This window comes from Puntigrus tetrazona, chromosome 23, assembly GCF_018831695.1.
Source record: "Puntigrus tetrazona isolate hp1 chromosome 23, ASM1883169v1, whole genome shotgun sequence".
NCBI lineage: Eukaryota > Metazoa > Chordata > Actinopteri > Cypriniformes > Cyprinidae > Puntigrus > Puntigrus tetrazona.
In genome coordinates, this window is record NC_056721.1 from 16925681 (window position 1) to 16947250 (window position 21570).

A 21570-nucleotide genomic window follows, 5' to 3' on the forward strand; every position below is an offset into this window, starting at 1 on the left:
TGTCCAAGCCCTGTCGTCTATAAAAACACAAGGGCTGATTTCATGATGTGGAAAGTTTAAATCACCAGTAAAATATATTTTAAAGACAGAGACAGAGAGAAAATCTAAATTTTTATAAAAAAAATAACTAACATTTATATTTTACATTATAAATATAAGCTAATACTCTCACACACACATATACAACATAAAGTATATGTGTGTGAGCGAAGTGTGTGTAAATAGTAAGAAACTACTTTTTGAAACTAAAAGATTTTGTTAGCTTCCATTTACATAATATATGTGTGTACTGTGTATATTTATTATGCATAAATGCAGTATATATATATATTATATATATATATATATATATATATATATATATATACACATGTACATATTTAATTCTACACAGACACACACACACACACACACATATATATATATATATATATATATATATATATATATATGTGATATTAAATATATTCAATATTTATATAAAATATTTTATGACACATTTATAAAAACACATTTTTCTTGCATGTGTGCAGAAATACACAGAACACATACATACTAAAGTAAACTAAAACTTATTTTAGATGCCATTTATCACAATTAATCATTTCATCACTAGAAAATATACATATAACATATTTCTATCACTTAACGTGTTATTATATGTCTAGTGTGATGTAAACATAAATATGCGACACCTACTTTTGATAAGCTGGACTGCTCCAATTTCTTATGAATACAATGGATCCAATTTCTCATTCGTTATGCTTTAAAAAAAAATGAGATTTTCATTCTTCCCCGTCAATTACCATGGCAGCTACAGTTAATCTAAGTCTTTGTCCAGGGCAGCATGAATGACAGTGATTGGTGGATAAAGGGGAGACGGAGGTCGCTGGTCAAGACACTCTCCTTGTTCCCATTTTTTAGCAAGAGCAGCTGCACTTTTACAGGGTGACCAGGGGACATGAAAATGCTAGGGGGCATCTGAGGCAGAGAAGGCACTTTTTACTTTCAAATTTGCCTGAACTTTGGGCACACTTCCTCCGTTTAGTTCATTGTTAGCCGAGCTTGTTGTACAGACTACAGAAATACAAAATTCCAGGCTCCAGGTTTCTTCCTGTGCATTGTGTATGAGAATCAAGGGCTGAGCGCGAGCACTTCTGTTAAGTGAATATTAATGCTGCTTTGTTCTCATTAATCACATCCTCTGCTCCGTTGATTTCCTGTTAGCCCTTTCATCATATACACCCCCATCCCCCTAACCACGCTACAGTCACCCAAACGCTGACATCCAGACACATGCGCACACATTTACAGAACGCCACACACACAGAGAAACCAGTGGCTGTCGGCCAACTCAATCTGCATGCAGTATGAGGGGCAGTTCAAACCAAACAAAGACAAACAAAAGACTCCAAAGGCACTGGGCGTAAATCGCAGGATAGATATGATTTCTGGGGGGCACTATCTGTGCAGACAGGGCTTCAGTTCGTTTCCATAAATGTATCCAAATCAAAAATGTTAAAAGGAAATTATATAATAATATAATATATAAATAATATAAAAAATAATATCATATATATATATATATATATATATATATATATATATATATATATATATATATATATATATATATATATATTCCTTTGTTTTTTTTCCTTTGTTTTTGTTTTAAAGCTATTGATTTGAATTCAGGCTACATAAATCAAAATATTAAAAACACATTGGACATGGATGTATCCAAATCAATATCTCACAATACAATAATGCAATATGAACTCCACAATGCGATATTTAAAAAAGTTCAATGAATAATTGGGAAAAAAGACAATTTTGTAAATTTTTAAGTGTAATTAGTTTAGCTAATGCCTATTGAAAGTTCAAAATGAAGAACTTAACAACAATAACAGTAATAGCCATACATTGTAAAACAATTGTACTGTAAAATATATGAAAAGCAATATTTCATAGGTATATTACTTTAAGTAAATTACAATACTTCTTTCCTAATTTCTATATTTTACCAAGATATTTAGAATTTGTACTACTTACACTAGCAATTCATACTTCTTTTATTTTTAAGGAAACGGCAGTAGAGCTTTTATTTTGAAAGAAATCTCTAGACCTATAGTTTCATATCGTCATGTGTCTACGATAATATCTAGACAGATATACTGTCAATATCGTTACATCCCTACTGGACACTGAAATTATCAATACTTCAGGTTCAATAAGCCATCCCCTAAATGTCAAATTTTTTTCATAATAAAAATGTTACACTCAATCACAAACGCCTCTATTTGCGATAGCTCTAATTTTGGTTATGCCAGTGCGGAACGCAGAGATGATTTCTGAGTCGACAATCTTTAGCTGGATAATGGAAGAAGTGTTTTATTTTAGGAGCCGGACTGTGGAAGAGAGGAGAGAGTCTCTAAACAATCTCACTCCAGGTGAAAAATCCCATTTCCCTACATTTGATAACCACACAGTTCATTTCCTACATTTCCTGAACAAAGGTAGCACAGTCCTTCTGAGCGTGTGTGCGTGTGCGTGTGAGTGAGAGATCAAAATGGTAAATACATGCATATGATTTGAGGTACTGTATGTGTGCACGCCAAAGGAGGCTAACGCTATGCAAAGACACAGAGCAAATAATCTGGTTCTTCAAGATGGGGAAAAGGGAAGCCAAGCATGGATTTTAAATTTCACAGCTGAGCACTTAGGAGAGAAATTGCCAGGCGAAAATATGGAGGCTCCTTTATTTGGCTGATGATCTCGGTTACGTTGCTTTTATGAGGTGGGTTGGGGAGGCAAGCAAAGGGGTCGAGGATCTTGGATTCTCAAGTTCAACCTAAATGTTTCTAGCTGTAAGACTGACAGCAGCATATGCAGAGAATGGGGTTTTGGTTGGGAAAGACGACACTTCATTCACAAGCTTCTCCATGTTAGTCATGCCGACGGAAATTTCACGCCACTCTAAATAGTTGGTGTGGGATAGACAATGTTAAATCTTGAGCTGGCTTTTTAAGACCAACTCATGAAATCAAACTATTGTCCAAAGCTTTGCATCTCTTTTGAATGCCTTTGATGACTCATAACGCAAAAAAGAAACAGATTTCAACAGACTGGTTCACATAATATTAGTTGTTTTTGAAGCATTGCTTTCAGTGCTGAGAAAGGGTACGAGGCGGTTTTGACCCATGGCCTTAGCTGCACCGATGATTAAATGAATAAATTATTAATTGTGAATCGCTTGGCACTAATGTGGCGGGAGTTAATCGTTTTATTGTGCAACTGATTAAAGAACCAATCAAAACCCTGCCAATCTATTCGCGAGCCCTCTCCTGCCTAATTGAACAATAACCGGCGCATTGTTGTGACATTTTAGTTCTCCGCATCAGATCTCTCAATTACATTTAGAGCAAAATGTGCTATTTATAAATTCAGTGAATAACATAGAAAACATAAAGTACTGAACATCACATAAAAGAAAGTCTTACCACGCCAAAAAGCCTTTGTTGTGGAGTTTTGTGTGCTGATATGCAAAAAGAGTTGAACAAACCTGCAAGGCAATATGTCTTTCCTCCTAACAGTTTGCATAAGGGTTTTGGTTTGCATGCTTCAGTGAGATTGAGCGGAGTTGGTTACATGTGCTGGATTTGCATATGGCAGCAGGTGTGTCCCAAGTGCTCAGGTCTTATTTGATTGTGTGAGGTCAAACAGATGACACACAAGTGCTGTTCCGAACCCTAGTGAGCCCACGCCACAAGTCCATCCAAAAAGGCTAATATATTTCACATGCATCATATTTTCTCCAATACTGAACAATATGAATAATTTTAACAAATGTACACATATTTTTTAATTATTTAAAATCGTTAATGTAACTATTAAATTGAATAATATAAATGCTCAGTCATTTGACTATATACAGATAACAATTTTTTCAAGTAGATCGATAGTAGATAGATAGAACAACAAAATGAACAAATGAACAATAGATAGAATGACAGATAGGTGGATAGAACAACAATATTATCTAAAGATAGAAAGACAGAAAGATAGATAGATCAGATAGAACAACTGATAGAACGAACAAACAAACAATAGACAGATAAATAGCACAAGTGAACAAATTAATGAATGAAGAGATAGATAGATAGATAGATAGATAGATAGATAGATAGATAGACAATAAAATGATCTAGAGACAGACAGAAGGATAGATAGATCAGATAGAACAACTGATAGAACGAACAAACAATAGATTGATAGAACACAATTAACAAACGAACAAGGTATAGAACAATAGATAGATAGATAGATAGATAGATAGATAGATAGATAGATAGATAGATAGATAGATAGATAGATGTATCTATATCTATATGTATCATGCGTAGAACAACAGACAGAACAATAGATATAATAATAGAATAAGAGATAGCTAAATGATATAGATGTAATGCTGCAGAATAAGAGATAGGTAAAAGATAGATAGGCCTATAAGTGCATCATTTGACTTCTTCATGCGGTTCTCTTCTGGTTAGGATGCTGCTGATGCAGCTCACACAGCGTCAGACTCCCACTCGTGTGCCATCAGTTTGGCAGAGAGGTGACAAGTAAAGACTGTTCACAGTCGGCTGGAATGTAAAACCTAGATGAGATATTTTTGAAGCGGTCTTTGACACACATTTTGCAAATGTGCATGACATGGCTAAGTCTCCATGTCTCTTTCAACGACTCGCTTTTTGTTTCCCTCGCCCGCCGCTCTCTCCCTCTGTCTCTGTAAAGCTGTTATCGGCTGAAACAGCTCTGACCTTTCGTAGCTGTTAGCCTCTGGCTCCCTTCCCCAGCCAAACAGCCAAAGCACTTTATCACAAGACTATGAATTACCACATAGAGGACACCATCTCACCGCCTGCGTGATCTAAGACTGCTCTGCTCTGAACACTCTTTCTTTCAAGCCCTGCACAGACGTTCGTAAACACGACTGACATAACCTGTGTTTTTGACTGCTCTGGTTGTGGACACATCTTGTCTGGAGCTCATTTGTCTTTCAGTTCCACTGTGTTGCTCTAACCAATAAATACGGACCATTAACATTGCATTCGCACATATAGACTGAGACAATGGGCCCCGGAGTCTATGAATGCGCGTATGTGTGTATTTCTCTTTATGTCAGTGTGAGGCAATCCGTTTGAAATCTATTTGTGTTCTAGTGAGGGATGGCTATGCATTTGGAATGAGCTGTATTTATGTGAGTCTTTGAGAAAACGCACAATATATGGCATCATAGAGAAGAATTATAGATGCCGAATGGGAAATGAGGTGGCGTGAAGCGTTTGTGGGTAAAAATGGAATGTGTCTGTGCGTGTCTCTGTGCGTAAAGCTAGATTACATGCTGGTTTGAGCATGCTTTAATGCTAAATGCAAATCCATCGGTGTCTGATGCATGCAAGCATGTATGTAAATTTGTAATCTGTGTATCTGTACCCACACATCCATCTGTACAGTACTCTTCACATCAGTCGTACACATATACGCAAATGAGCATAGACCTTATAACCCTTGTTACGAAAACATAAAATATTTGCAACACATCTAAGTTCCAAAATGCGTTACATTTGCATATTTCGAAATAATTATAGGGAAATAACACAGGACGGGACTTGATTTTATCTATTAACAAACTAACTGAATCGTGGCGAAGTATAGATGCAAAGCATAGATATTGTTTTCATTAAACAAATTAGTGTTTGGTTATCTGGCCATTTAACCATTATTGGCCATAACATGAATTATTAGCTTTTTGTTATCACTACAATATTGTACATCCATAAACTAACCGGTCAAAATGTTAGCTATATTAAAGGTAATATTATAAAGGTATATTATATTGGTAATTAAACAAAACATTTTATTAAATTAGTGCTAAATTAAATGCATATATATATATACAATATTGCTCTTTTTGTTTTTCTTTCTTTTACAAATAGTATTGTTCAATACTTCAGTTATATAAAATATGAGGTTATTATGTATTATGGTAAATGACCATATTAGCATATATCAAACAATATACCCTCTGAAACCATCATTGCACTGAAAAATAGCATGACAGAGATGTGAAGGACTACTGTGTGCCTCTAATCTGCCATTTTGTCTCCTCTTAGCCAGCGAACATATAGACCATATACCACACATCCCCATGGAGCTGCAATAACTACCCTAGTTCAGCCATTTTGGCTCTGTTTTCATTAAATTACACCCAATACGTGACCACCGTGAGCTCCACTCCGCCATGACGGCTCTGTTTCCTGCTAGCATAAGAGCTTGTGCTGAAAGGTGAATGGTAATCCTGCTGCTCTGTGAAGTGTGAAGCGTGACTACGCCAACTGACTCCTCAAACAGCGGTGCGCTGGGGTGACGGAGGCCGTGAAGTCTTTAGCACCATTTTTTGTTCATCTCAGCCCAACACGTGAACGTCTCACACCTGCATCCTGAATATTAACACTACTCACAGAAGATACGGCAGGCGTTATGAAGAGAAATACCTCAGAGAGCAATTCAGCCCGAGTCAGACTGAAAGAGCTCATTGAGCCCAGCGATGCCTCTCAACACGGCCATTTAATAAGCTGTAATATTGAATTAATCACCTGAAACACTTAAAACAGGACAAAAGAGGGTGAAGAAATGATGGAACATACTGATGGCTCTTTTACAACGGGATCGGTCTGAATTACGGTGTGAGAGGGACAAATCTTTTGAGGTTTCAGTGAATATTATTCCCTAAAGACTTTTAAATGCAAGTGAAGAGATTTACAGGAACACACACACACACACACACACACACACACACACACACACACACACACACACACACACACACACACAAATAAAGCTTCTAAAAAACAGTTTCAAAGCCTAATGCCAAATACAGTTGTTTTGTACAGTGATGTTAGAGAAAAGAAATTTAATGCTGAACACCCTCCAAATATGATGATTCCCATTACAAAATATAAAGTCACATATAATTTCTCATGTATAAAAAGACATATTTACACAAACATATTTAGTGTTATATTAAATGATATAATACCAACAAAACGAAATAAAGTAAAAAATAAAATAAGGTTGGTCCCAGTGGACATTTATACAACTATTTCCCCAATCAGAAACAAGTACCTAATTTAAATTAAATTAATCGCTGTTTATTATATATATATATATATATATATATATATATATATATATATATATATATATATAACATTAACTTAAACCCATCCCCACCGATTGGATGGTTTAGTGAGGTCCTCGGACCGGCCCGCGGGGCCCCTCGCGGGGCTCTGGCGGGCGCCGGGAAGACGATCAAACTTGTGAACCTCACGGAAACCTTGTTACGACTTTTACTTCCTCTAGATAGTCAAGTTTGATCGTCTTCCTTCCCCCGCCAGAAACCGCAGAGCCCCGAGGACCTCACTAAACCATCAATCATGGTCTGGGGTTAAGTTATATATATATATATATATATATATATATATATATATATATATATATATATAACATTAACTTAAACCCATCCCCAATTTTTTCTTTTGCTATCATAAATAAATTATTAAATTAAATAAAAATCCCTGTACACCATCTAATCGATATACTGTAACTACAAGCACAGGAACATTTTGACTTGTCCCTTAGTTTGCAAAGAAAAGCATTTACAGTAAAAGTACATGGGATAAGGGTAAACTACTTTATATGCTGTATTTGCCATTTTTGCAAACTGGGGTATGAATCAAAAATATATATTTTTGTGATAAATGACAGCATCTCACATATGCTGTCAGTGTTTACCATTTCTGAATCAAAATATTTTTAGCGTGTTTACAGTGAATATGTGCATAAGTGAAAAAAAGTCTTCTCAGTGTTTGTGAGTCTATTAATTCTTTGTCACAAGGTCTGGGTTATGCAAGGGCCTGGGACTTAAGTCACAGAGTTGATAAAATGCTGGGCTCACTTCTACATCCCTGGTGAGGGTGACGGGGTGTGTGCGTAGATACAATGTGCTGACTCAACAAGTCTCTTTCTCTTTCTCCTCATTTTTCTCTCATCTGCCACTACACGTGCCGCCCAGTGGGGCTGACCCAGCGGGCCGCGTGTGTAGCGATATGATGTGAACCTGTCAGCCCGCTGTGCATTAAACCACCGCTCTCATTACCGGCCCTTCCCTCCTGCCACACCCGACCCCGTCCCGATGCCCACGCAGCACCCACAGGGGATATCAAACCTCCAGAACGGATGCTAAAAAAAGCCTGGAGATGTAAGCAACCGGCCTGGTCATCCATCTCAGAGCAGAGACAGTATTTTCTCCTTCTTTTCTCCTTTAGAGGTTCTCTCTCTCTATTTTTCTTCCTTTCTTTCACCTTATTTCATAGTCTGAAATAGGGCTGGGCAGTAGTATATTGTTCAGAGCAAGAAATGTGTCAGCTGTAAGAGTTTTTGCTATGCTATGCAGTATATTCATAACGCAATTTAAAAAAGCAAAAAATACTGTACGAGTAATTACACATTTTGCATTTAAAGAAAATGTTATTTATATTACATAAAATAAAAAATGCACTAATAATTACTCAAATAGTTATATATTAAGCTATTATACAAACTCAAAATGAACTATGTTAATGTATTGTTTTTATTGCATTAATAATAATAAATAATAATAATAATAATAATAAGTGATTATTTTGTTATATATAGTTGCTCTTCAGCTCATCCAATGAAAGCATTTTAAATTACTTTGCTACATAATGTGAAAAGGATTTACTGCTTTAGTATGTGAAATATGTTTGGTAAAATAAAGTATAAAATATTTCCAGTAAAAAAATGATCAAATAAAACCTCTGGAGCTACAACTCACAACAAAGGTAATTGTGAGATAAGAAATAATGTCACACTCCGAGACATATATATATATAAACTCCAACTGTCCTAAATAAAGTCACACAAAAACAAGAACTTCACATTTATGAAATTCAAATCAGGAGTGCAATTATAACTAAAGTCACCACTGAGAAACAGTCACAATTACGTTTTTTACTCTGAGGCAAAAAGCGGGTTTTCCGTAATACTGTGATATATAGGGTTACTGTGATATAAAATGACTCATACCGCCCACCTCTAGTCTGCAATGCATCCCATGGGAAGTGTTGTGTGTATTGATATTATATGAGCAGGGGTCTCTCTCCATCTCTCTATCTCTTCATTATGCTGTCGAAAGAGAGAGTGACCTTGTTCTCACTCCATCTCTTCTCCTTCAGCTGTCTCTCCATCACTCTCTCCTTCACTGACACAGCTACTCTACTCTCTTCCCATTGCTCTCTTTCATTAGTGGATGCTGTCACGTTCTCTCCGTCCTACAGCTGTTATGGATGGAAGAAAGTCGACGGGAGGGGAAAGCGTATACATGTATATATTCAGACCTGTCTCTCCGACATGACGTAGATGTAGCTGTTGTCCAGGGAAAAGGCCATGTCTCGGAGAACAGGGCTTCCGTCTTTGATGACCGGCAGAGTTTCATACTGGACGCCACCTTGAGGAGGACCGTCAACACGAATCTGAAAGAAAAAGAAGAAAATGTAAGATTGCAATTGTGTGTATAATGTAGTATAATGTAGTACAATACCATATACATACATTCCTACATACATTCATACAAACTAATACAATTTTAGGAAGGAACACTGAAGTTAAATAAGTATTTTTTTATATATATATAATGTAGTATTTATATTATATTTTAAATCTAAACCGTTTTTTTTGACTTTCTCATTATTACAATGACTAAAGGGGTTTTGATCAGGTCAAAGGTCATCTCAGAGCAATAAAATCAGATGAAATACTATTAGATGTCACAGGTTTCGCATTAAACAGTCTCGACCCACCGTTTTCACCCACCCCAAAAGACAATTAAAAGCCACATTGAGGCTGTCCTGCATGGACTGTGTCTGTCTGACTGAGGTCAGTCGTAGGTCATGTGTCTGTCTAGTAGTGCTTAACAATAGAGAACGAGGACGACCGTAACGGATAACCAAGAGAGCAAACATCATTCAACTAAACCAATCAGAGTTCAAAGGCAAAAACACAACAACTTGTCATTCTTCACAATCTTTCTCAACACAGTTCTGGCCCGAAGCACAGGAGGGGGACAAAAAGGAATCATGTAAACTGCACGCCAAAGCCCTTTTCAAGCATTAGTCCACTCCGCTGAATGTAAAAACCATCTGTGAACGGCAGACTCCCAATCCACTAAACTGACATTTAGAGCGTACTGACGTCCTGCCGTAACCGTAAATGTGTTCATACATAAAACATGTCAGCCAGTCAACAAGACCCGCCTCCTCTTGCTCGGCCGAGCGTGACCCTGATACGACCTGTCGTGCGCACCGCAGGGACCTTATGTCACGGAGAACTGTGCGTCCAGTCGTCCACAGAGGGCACTTTGAAGAACATACTTCATTTGCAGGCAGGAAGTGGGTCTGGCGTGCTGGCTGTTGAGTTAAATGTTGTGTTCACTGGTCTAACAGGGGACTATAAAGCAATCAGACATGGATACTGCGGTAGGTTCTGTGGATGGAATTGTAAAGGTGATGGAAGTATGCACAGCTTTAAAGGCCAAGGATCTCTTGGTGGATAAAGAATAAGAGCAGTGTCACTCTGTTAGATGCTGAACACTTTACACACTGTGATATTGCTGGTCATAAAAAAAAGTAATTAATAGTTATTTATTCATTTATAAAGTTTAATTTTTTTTAAATTATTTATTTTAATGTTCTTAATTATTCTTTATTGTTAATATATTGAAAGAACAATGATTAAACACACAGTTACCAATTGCATTTTATATTAAATAAAGTTATATATACTATAATTTATATAATTATGAATATATACACGTTAATTAATGTAAATATTTTCTAAATATATGGTGTTTCTTTATACATAATACATATCCACTGTACACACACATATATCATGTAAACCAAAAATGTGATTAATCACGACTAGCGCAATATGTTATTATTTTTAGATTATACAAATTTAAGATTATACAAATTCTAAAGAAATTCTATAATAATTATGTACAAAGTCATATACACACATTTATAAGTAATCAGTTTTTTGTCATTATTATTATTATTATTTTTTTTTTTTTTGTGAAGCAGATCCCCTGCTTTAAGTGTTACATGAACAATGTCTTCAGCTACACTGATCAATTAATTTCCCAGAATGCCTTAGGAGATTCTCTCTTATAGTTTCTCTTACTCCCGACGGATGACCTGTCGATCACCTGGCTTTAGTCTTGCTCTGTCATCATTGTTCTGTCTTTCAAAGACTTGTCTTTTCCTTACAAGCTTCTGCAAAATTTGCTCATTACTTTTTCATTATTGGCACATTCTCTCTCTCTTTTCCTCCCTCGGTCCCGTATGTACATTAAAGATGGCTGCAGTCCCTTTGGCTGCAGTGTAAGTGCAGCTGTCTTTCTCATTCAGAGATGCTCCGACAGCAGAGCCCACGCTGAACTACACCCAACAATCACATAGCGCTCGTGTGCTTCGCCCATTTTAAATAAGGACGTACATTTTATACGTGTTTGTGTTTTCAAGTCAATCAGTACTGAGATCATAATGCTATTTATTCATTTACATATACTAGTTATACATACACATACATACATATACTGTATATACACGCTTCATGTAGTTTACTTGTATATTCATGCTATGCTGTCTCTTTTTTTTCTTACAAATATTTCATTTCGCATATTCATTCACTGGCGCTCTACAGTATATACGAGTAGCTCTTTGTATACATATTGTTTTATGTGCATTTGTGTGTGTTTGTGTTTGTATGAGGGACTTCTGAGACCGCCGGGCCCTTCCAGCTACACGCTCATGCCAAGAGGACGCTTTTGATGTGAGAATGTAAGCGTGCTACAAAAAAGTGCTTGAAGAGAAACCAGACTCGCATTGAAATTCTCTCGCTGTTAAACACGATAACATACTGCAAAACACTCGCTCCCACACTGTGCATGAGCACTTTATACGTGAATGCGCGCACCCACATCTGAAAGAACCTTTAGGGTACCTCGCTTTGAATAGATCCCATTTCAGATTATTCATGTTAACTAACTCTTCTCATACTAGAAACGCAATGAATGCAAATCAAACATCTTGAACGCTCACATCCACGTAACCCTCCCACAACCAGAGGGATACGCAACTCTGTTTACCTCTAAAAGTATTATTGAAGCACAATTCAATCTTCTTTTAAAGTAATTACATGACAGAAACGGCAGGAGCAAGAGAAGAACAGTAAGAGGGTAATCTAATTCCGACACAAAGCACTGAAACATAAACCTGCTCAAAGAAATTCAGCAACAATATTTACTCTCTTCTCTATTTTTAGCCGTAACCTCTAAACCACATTAGGCATGAATGTTCATAGCAGAAAGAGTACTAGAAAAAAAAAATCTGAATGGTTTCCCATATGTATTTTTCTTTCTTTTTTTTTTTTTTTACTATAAAAAAGGCTATGAAAAGCACAGACCTCAAGAATATCGTTTCCAATCGCTGTGGGACTCGTACACAATGGATGTCCTTGTTTAAAATGTGTGTGCATGGGAGCGCGAGGGAGTCAGAGACAGAACTCAGACTGACAGAGCAATCTGTCCCGTGGCCTATCTCAGATCTTCCGTAATCCATTTTAAATGTGTAGGCTCATGCGGTACGTCAAGACACACAGAAAGAGAGAGAGACTCTGCCACCTGAACACACTGAATCCAATTACACTAAAGGGGATTCCTTAAAATTGTCTGCTCTCACAGGTCAAATGTCAGCCCTTATCCAGTAAGTGAGAGGGTAATGCTAACTGAAAGGGTTAACTGTCAAAAAAAAAGGCCAACCTGTCCCTAAACTTTTTTCACATTTGACATTCGCTAGTAGCAGACGGAAGGATTCAAATACAATGCCTCTGCTCTAAAATCTAGTGAGCTTTCTTTTATCTCCCTATAAACGTAGATGCTTTAAACAAGATGTAATATAAATATTTATTTGTGCAATTGCTTCTTATTATAAATGTATCAATGAATATATGCACATTTATGCCAAGTGAGAATGGTTATAATGGATAGATAGATAGATAGATAGATAGATAGATAGAGATAGATAGATAGATACAGTAGATAGATAGATAGAGAGACAGAGAGACAGATAGATAGATGAAGCAGCAGGATGAGTATAAGGATAGTGGGTTGTTTCTCTTCCTGTATGTGTGGTGAGATGAGGAGGGATATTTCAGGTCTGTTAGACGCAGCAGTATTTCTCTCTCACTCTCCCTCTCTCTCTCTGCTCTTGGAGAGATTTTTCTGAGCCCCAGTCCGCCTGGATAACACATCTAATCCATCACCTGTGTCAGCTTGAAGAATTCTGGTGTCAGCAAGCCCTCTCTCCCTTTCTCTCTCGCTCTCTCTCTCTGTCTTCTGATGGTTTCTATCAGTGGAAAACAGGCTCTTTTGTTCTTGCTGCTGTACTACAACACTATCTCCCATAACGCATGTGTTACAGCAACAGACTGCTCGGCCCGTGTGTCACTTTCCATCCAGATGCATTTGAGCACTTAAGCAGATCTCAACCTCTCAGGGACAGAGAGAGAAAGCAAGAAAGCAAGAGTGAATGTACACTTTCGTTCCGACTATGATGTTCAGCTATTTGCAGGGCTCAAAATTCATTTAATTTATGAAATAAAAAAAAATTCTTTAGCATTTTGTCCGTTTTCCAGTAAAACACCCCCAAGGAGTTAAACACAAGGAAGACCGGGGGAAGTTTCATTAGTCTGTTTAACATACTGTAGAGCCTATGTGAAGTTTATACAAATAAAGCCATCAGAAACTAAATATATGCACTCGTGTGATATGCTATTTATATACACACAAACGCAAAACAAATGCATAATCAGCACCTAATCATAATGACTTATTAAAACTAGACTTTGCTTCACAATGTGAAAATATTTCTTTAATGAGTTCCCAACCAACTTCCGAAGTCCCACTCCTTCTGTCGCCAACTTCTAACTTATGGTTTTCATTAACAACGCTCCAATAAAGCACAAAAAGGAAGTTATACTCAAATAAAAGTTAAAGAATGTGTGATTATAACATAATATTAGTGGTTACAGCTCTGCTCATATTTTATCACAAACATAGTCAAAGATAAAAAAAAGAAGAAAAAAGAATAAAATATGAATTATTCCAAAAACTAAATGATTGGAATTTTCCTTTTTTCAATTCTGTAAGCTTTTATAAAAATTCCAACCACAATCAGTTCAAACTAACAAGCTGAGGAAACACTAGCTTTGCATGTCATCGTAAATCCCTCAGCAGTGACCTATGGTCAAACAAGTACCATAAAAATTACCAGGTCAGTCTAATTACATGAATGTTTGCCATTGAGATGAAACAAAAATGCCTGGAGGACAAACTTCCTAAGAATCTCCCTGCTTTGATATTACCTGGCCTAAGTTTAAAACCCACACAACTTAAGGTCAGCTTTTTTCTTGTTGGTTACAGAAACCAGATCTGAATAAAAAGGGGTTGTGGTGAAACATGATCAAAAATATCCCTAATTATCCAAAAATGCCAACACGCAGCCTCGCTGCTACGGCCAGCCGGCTATATTTAGAGAGGTTTTAAAATGACAGAACCACCGCCAGACTGGTGGATTGTGTCCAAGTGAGCTCATTGAAAATGAGTTTGAGGTAAAACTAATGTTGAACCAGTGGTTACATGGTGTTTTTCTGCACTTAATTGGCCTGAACTGTTTTGCATTAGGATTTATTATGCAGTTGAATTCCTCAAAATAAAGATATAATGGCAGGCAGGTAGAACAGGCAGGCAGGTAGAACAGGCAGGCGGATAAACACAGGGTAGACATCGGGTATAGACCTTTGACGCTCGGACCAACAGAACTGAGGTTTCCTCTCTCTCACAGAGTTTCAGTAAAGGCAGAAGGGTCCAAGCAATATTGTACCTTTCTAAGTTCAGACACCCTACGAGATTAACGAGAATCTTTGCGTGTGACAGAAATTAGCTTAGAACGAGACTAATTTTGCTTACAGCTTCTATTATGGATTTTGTCGTACTTTCAGTAGCTTTGTTCATGTTATGTAGAGAAGCTATGGTAGTTTTTAAGAGGAAGAAAGTGTTCTGCTCTGTAAGATTGGGTGTCCTATTAATTGCGTGCGGAGGAGAAAAATAATATAAACATGAATTATACAGCCCCTCTCATTTGCACCACAACAGCAAGACCCATAAAAGGAGCATCAAAGCGACATAAAAACGGCATGTTAAAACAAACCACAGACAAATTAGTAAGCACCATTTCAAAGACTCAACACTGATTGTGAACATACTGTCACATACCTAAGTTTTAAAGTTTAAAGCGTAGCCATTTAAAGTTCTATAAATGTTATTAATATATAACAGCTTTTACAAGATTAGGAATCAAATGAGTGTGACAAATCTCCGTTGGGATCCATTGAAAAAAAAAGTCAAATCTCAGTAGGGTGAGAACTGATCAGAGGAGGCAAAAAGACCCTAAGCGACAACACAATTATTACTGACAGCAGAGCTGCTCAGAACCGCTGTGCTGAATTTAGTATCTATAGGTGCATAATTGCGCACACTTTATCAAAGCGAATTCAAAAACGTTTGTTGTGTCGCACGAACATAATGCATCTCTCTGTTTTGCTCTCTTATCATTTAAGTGCTAAAAGCGGAAGTGAATGATATCTAAAGTTGAAGTTTGAAAGGAAACAGAAAAAGGGAAAGCAATGCAAAACTGTTAAAATTCTTCCTCTAGAGAACAATGACATTGCATTGCAAGTTAGCAGGCTGTAATTTGAACACAGTGAACAAAGAGTACGCTGAAACTGAACTGAATGCATGCTCTTTTTAAAAAAATATATAATAATGATAAAGAAATGCATGTCAGCCGATTGCGGAAACTGAGAGGGGTGCTGGATTCATTCACATCAGTCAGAATCAAAGCCTCATTTATCTTGCTAGTAGTCTCGGCTTTAAATGACACAACCAACGCAATGGTCTCTTCCTGTCTAAGTGGGAGGATGTTGGCCGGAATAAGCTACAACGAGGATGAGACTTTATGGAGTAAATCAAAAGTCTTGCCAGACGAGACTTTAATCCTAGTAATTAAACATTTCTGCTTCCAGAGGCCAGAGGTTGTTAGATTATGTTTTTTGCTTTATCAACTTCATACTAACTTCATTAATTATGCATTTGTAAGCACACCTTATTAACCAGAGGAGAAAAAAAAAACATGTACATCTCATTTACATGGAATTTCTTGGAATTGTTTTCTATGCATTATTCTTCTTCCTTTTGTTTCTACACAAATGCACTTCATTGTCTCACATCGTCTTGGGAGTAATATTCTTTCAGTCTTTGTCCTTTGATAAGGTCAGTCTATTTTTCATTCTCTCTCTCTTTCGATACAATACAAGTATATCAAGGGACCTTATCTGTTCTTTCTTTTCTTTCTCATGATGCGTGGTTCACAATGGTCATCCATTTGTTTCTCTTGGGACCTCCAGATGTTTATAAATGCCTGCTGGTAGTCAGAACCCAAGAATGGAAGTTCAGTTGGATTCAACTCATTTTACTTTATTGTAACATTTTCTAGAAAAAAAGCTTAAAAAGCTTTTGATTAATAAACATTTAACTATATATATATATATATATATATATATATATATATATATATATATATATATATATATATATATATATATATATATATATATATATATATATATATATATATATATATATAGATAGATAGATAGATAGATAGATAAATGCATACACACAGACCGTATATTATCAAAAAGTAAACAAATTATTTTCAAAAGAGAAAAATGCATTTTCCTTGAAGTATTATTTTGCACTGCCTTGGTAGTTTAATTAAAGTGAATTCTGAATAATTCAACTGAGAGAGCGATTGCGGAAGAGAGAGAGAGCTGTGATGATAATAAATCAACTTCTGGTCCACCTGCGAGGCAATTGTATAAAGGGTTTTGATTAAAGCTCACGCTAATCACTCGACAGCACCATTCTACATCTATACACAGACATGACAAAAGGATGGAGGCATAAAGTCTGTACAGAAAGCAGGACAGAGGAAAAAGAGAAAACGACTAACAAAGTGTTGAGAGATGGAGTGCAGCTTTGTTTATGCTGGAAGCTGTGTACGAGGGAAAGTTGTATGTGTGTGTGTGTGTGTGTGAGAGAGACAAGGTTCCTGTTATCAGATGACCTGTTCGGCTTTCCCTACGGACCTGATATAGCTTATCTGGCCCCTTACGCCTCAAATGCGCTGTTTTCATTCAAAGCAATATCTGCTTTCTACTGTCCTACCAGGACTGACCACTCGTTCGATGGCCCTCCTGGGCGTAGAGAGCGATAAGGGTCACGTGACCTGCTGTAGTCGGAGATGGGGGCCATGTGACCTGCTGAGCATGCATGTTTTCATGGCCGTAGCAAAGCAGGCCACAACCCTAATACCCGGGATCGGCCGCCACCATCACGGTAACCACGGCAACACGTCCCGCGGGATGCAGGGGGTATTACAGCGGTAAGACCCACTCAGAGAATACGTACACACAACCTATCAAATCACGCACAATGGAGCACACACTCTCGTTTTGTGCAGTGCATACGTCCTGTGAACAAGTTTATGGTGAGTCTCTTGAGATGTGTGCTAATTGATCACACGTGCACGTATGACAGCTTTTCACAACATATGTGCGCACAAACATGCACATATGTCTGACACACTTTGAGAAATAAATAAAAAAGATTTGGGTGTGGGCATTTGTTAGAGGGACTAATCTACATATACTGTGTTGTGTTAAATGATAAAAGTTCAAAACGAGTGAATCTAAAACAGTGCAAGCAGTTTAGTTTGATTCATAAGCAGTTATCTTTTATAGAACAACATAGACAAATATATCACACCACCAATGTATCAATTTATTATCAAATTAAGCATTCCAAAAAAAACAGTTTTTTTATTTGAATCATTCTGATGATTCAATTAAACATATTAACAATATTAATGCTAAAATAGGAAAAAAAATGCTCAAATATATATATATATATATATATATATATATATATATATATATATATATATATATATATATATATATATATACACACAGAAAACACACACACAGAAAATAAGCTTGAAAAATCATTGAGATTTTTACTAGCAGGTCCCGTTGTCCTAAATTGAGAAAAGAAAGCACATCACACAGCCGCACTAAATTGACAGTTCGCACACATACGCACCTAATACCCCCTTAGCAGATCAATAATTGAACAAAACCTGGAGGTCTTGTTACAAAGACAAGATCACCACTAAATCAGCCTCTATGCATTGTGGGTAAAGAGGAGGGGGTCATAACAGCAAAGCTCTCCTCTCTCATGGGTGACTGCAACTATAAATTCAGTTGAGGTCCTTCGCTTCCTGCTGTCGTCAGTGTACACCTCCATCACCCCTTAATGACATGCTGCTTTGCCCTCGTATACAGAAGACGCATACATACGGGGGGCTGGAGTAGCAGTGGCCGACTATACGACATGCGGGCTCTAAGCACTCCCCAGTTGCAGCAAATCATATTGACAGAACCATAGGGAGGTGGAAACCAGATGTGTGTTATTGTCTCGGTCGGTCAATATATTATGAGAACAGAGGTGCTGGAGGGGGATTTTAGACTCGCCTTCCACAAATGACCCTCCCTAAGAAACACAGGAAAGCTGATAATATATTTCCACTTATTACAATTTCTTTCAGCACTTCTGCAAGATTGTCCGATAGAGACGGATCTAAAGGAAGGGTGAGAGGTGAAATAGGAAGGAAATGCCTGAGCTATGACTGTTAGGCTTTTAGGCCAGAAACATACTGTATGCAAGCCGTCAGAAATAATTGTCTATAATTGTAGATTGTAAAATATTAAATAAAAACTAAAAAACAATTGCTATTTCATACACTTGAAATGAAATATGAAAAAGTAAGTTAGAATTCCAAAATGTTATCACAGGTAAATGTGTTTGGCTGATCTCACTGAGACAGACCACTGAATGAAAAAAGTCTGTGCAAAAGAAGATCAGAAGACAAAGGAAAACAGCATTTGATAAACTGAAGGAGACCAGCAGTGGCATTGAAGAGAATAAGGGTGACAACAAAAAGAGAGGGAAAGAAAAGAGCAGAAAACAACTAGGTAGTAAAGGCCACCAACAAAACATTCAGCACAAAAACTTGGCCTAATTGTACAGCACAATTGTACAATGTGATCTGTCTATTTAGACCAATGCATTACAAAAAAAAAAAAAAAAAAAGGAAAGATGGGCTGAATAAACACAGTTGGAAACACTAACCAAAAGCATTAATCTTATTGTCCAGGTTTATTGCCAGCATGATGAAACAGACTTAATTAAAAAAAAAAAAATGTTGCATCGACAGCAAGTGAATGTTTGTGTTGGTCTCCACAGAGTAAAATATCTTGATCTGGTCACACTAGGAAGCAGACAAATAAAATAAGCGCTAAATATGTGTATAATTATGTTTCTTTCTCTAACGTATATTACTTTTTGATTTAACAGATAACATCCTCTAAACGAATGGTAGTCATTGTTTTCTGTCCAAGTGGGTGCTTCTTGGCTGCAAGAAATAGCAAAATAATCCAGACTTTACGGTGATAGTGAAAAGTCTGGCTCTCTGTGAAAAACATGTTATTTTAAACACTTCCTCATCAGTATCATTGTTCAGCCGCCACATGTTTTGAGATTGGTTCAGTTATTATGTATGCAAATCTAAACTTTCCTTCTCTCGTCTGGCTCTGTGTCCTATGCACTCCACACACACACACACACACACACACTGGAAGACACTGTATGTAGGCCAGAACCATTAATGCCATTACTGCCGGTCAGTGCCCAACCACTGTGTGTGTGTGTCTGTGTCTAATTTGAGTGTGCTAACTGTATGCGGAAACACGGCATGATAATGTTCATCTACGAGAAAGAATCCACAAACGACAAGAGGAAAGTTGCGCTATAGACAGTTGAGGAAAAGGGCCTCGGGTGTGTGTGTGTGTGTGACCCCCCAAATGTCCATTGCTAAGGCCCTAGGGTGAGCTCAGAGAGCCTCATTATGGAAAAGAATGACAGCTTGCTGTCCAATATGGGTCAAATGTGAATCAAATTATTTCAAATGCTGACAGCCCATTCAGGTACAGCTGCTTAGACACTGGAAATTAATGTTGTAGCCGACAGGATGCACAAATATTAGACTGTTTAAAATAGGACATTTGTCATTTCCTCCAATTATGGTTTATTACCGAGAGTGAGAGTTGAAGAGCGGGTCTTGTCCCGACCGGCACTGAGAAGCCACTGGATGTCTGCGCCTGCCTGCCCGTGATGCTGCGCTGCATTACCTGCACTATAAAGCATTTCCTTACTCTAAACTGCCTTTGTGAGGTAACGTCTGGCTCTGGCAGCTCGATCGAGAAGCCGTGTCCGAATGGCAAATCAAACACAGTTGCTTTTGATTTAATGCACTCTATTGTTTTCGCAAGAGGCAGACGATTGTTATAATGAGACGGAAAGCGAATGTTTTTGCATTTCATGTCAGCTGTTTAAGATTTTGTGAGCTGGACGGCATCTGCGTGTTGCTAAATAACATATTCGGAAGGAATGAAAGCAGAAATCAATTAAAAAATGGTTGTTTGAATAAGATGGCCAGGAAAGGACAGACTCTCAGCCTCCATCTGTCTTGCTGTCTCTCTATTTGCATGTTTCTAGATTCTGAAGAAATAAAAAGATACAGATGAGAGACAGTATGGTACTGGGTTTCTTTGTCTTGATTTCTAGCAATATAAAAGTAAAATGACTTTTTTTGGTTATTTCATAAATATTATACACTATATCAAATGTCAAAAGTATAGGGTCACCCCTTGTAATGAACAGGTTTGACTACTTTAATAATACCCATGAGTACAGATCTTAATGTTAAAACATAATGATATTTTAGGGAATTGTGTGCTAATTTTATAGCAACAGTTTGAGCAGGACCCTTTTCTATTCTAACATGACAATGACTCCGTGTATAAAGCAAGGTTAAAAAATAAATGACTGATCGAGTCAACGTGGAAGAACGTGTCTGGTCTGCATAAAGCCAACTCCTAACCCCAGCTGAACACCTCTGATGTGACTTTAAATGCAGTCCTTGAGCCAAAAACCCATCACTAAACACCAATGACTTGTACATAAGGGTGCAGTCATTTTAAACACTTCCAAAACTGTTGCAGAGACAGAAATAATTTTTTAAATACATGAATTATGTTTCCATCTTTGTTGCCGCAGTTTTGCCTTTTTCTGTTCTACAAAGGGGTGTCTCAATAGTATTGTCCATATAGTGAATGTACAAGTCA

General features: G+C 37.1%; 1 protein-coding gene across 1 annotated transcript in view; it reads right to left on the reverse strand.

The window, feature by feature from the left end:
* Positions 1-21570, reverse strand: part of plxna2 (plexin A2) — a 175202-nt gene that overhangs the window by 93596 nt on the left and 60036 nt on the right. Inside the window, exon 4 of the mRNA XM_043225103.1 lies at positions 9483-9617. Within this exon, the coding sequence (XP_043081038.1) occupies positions 9483-9617 (135 nt within the window). The remainder of the gene's footprint in view (positions 1-9482; positions 9618-21570) is intronic.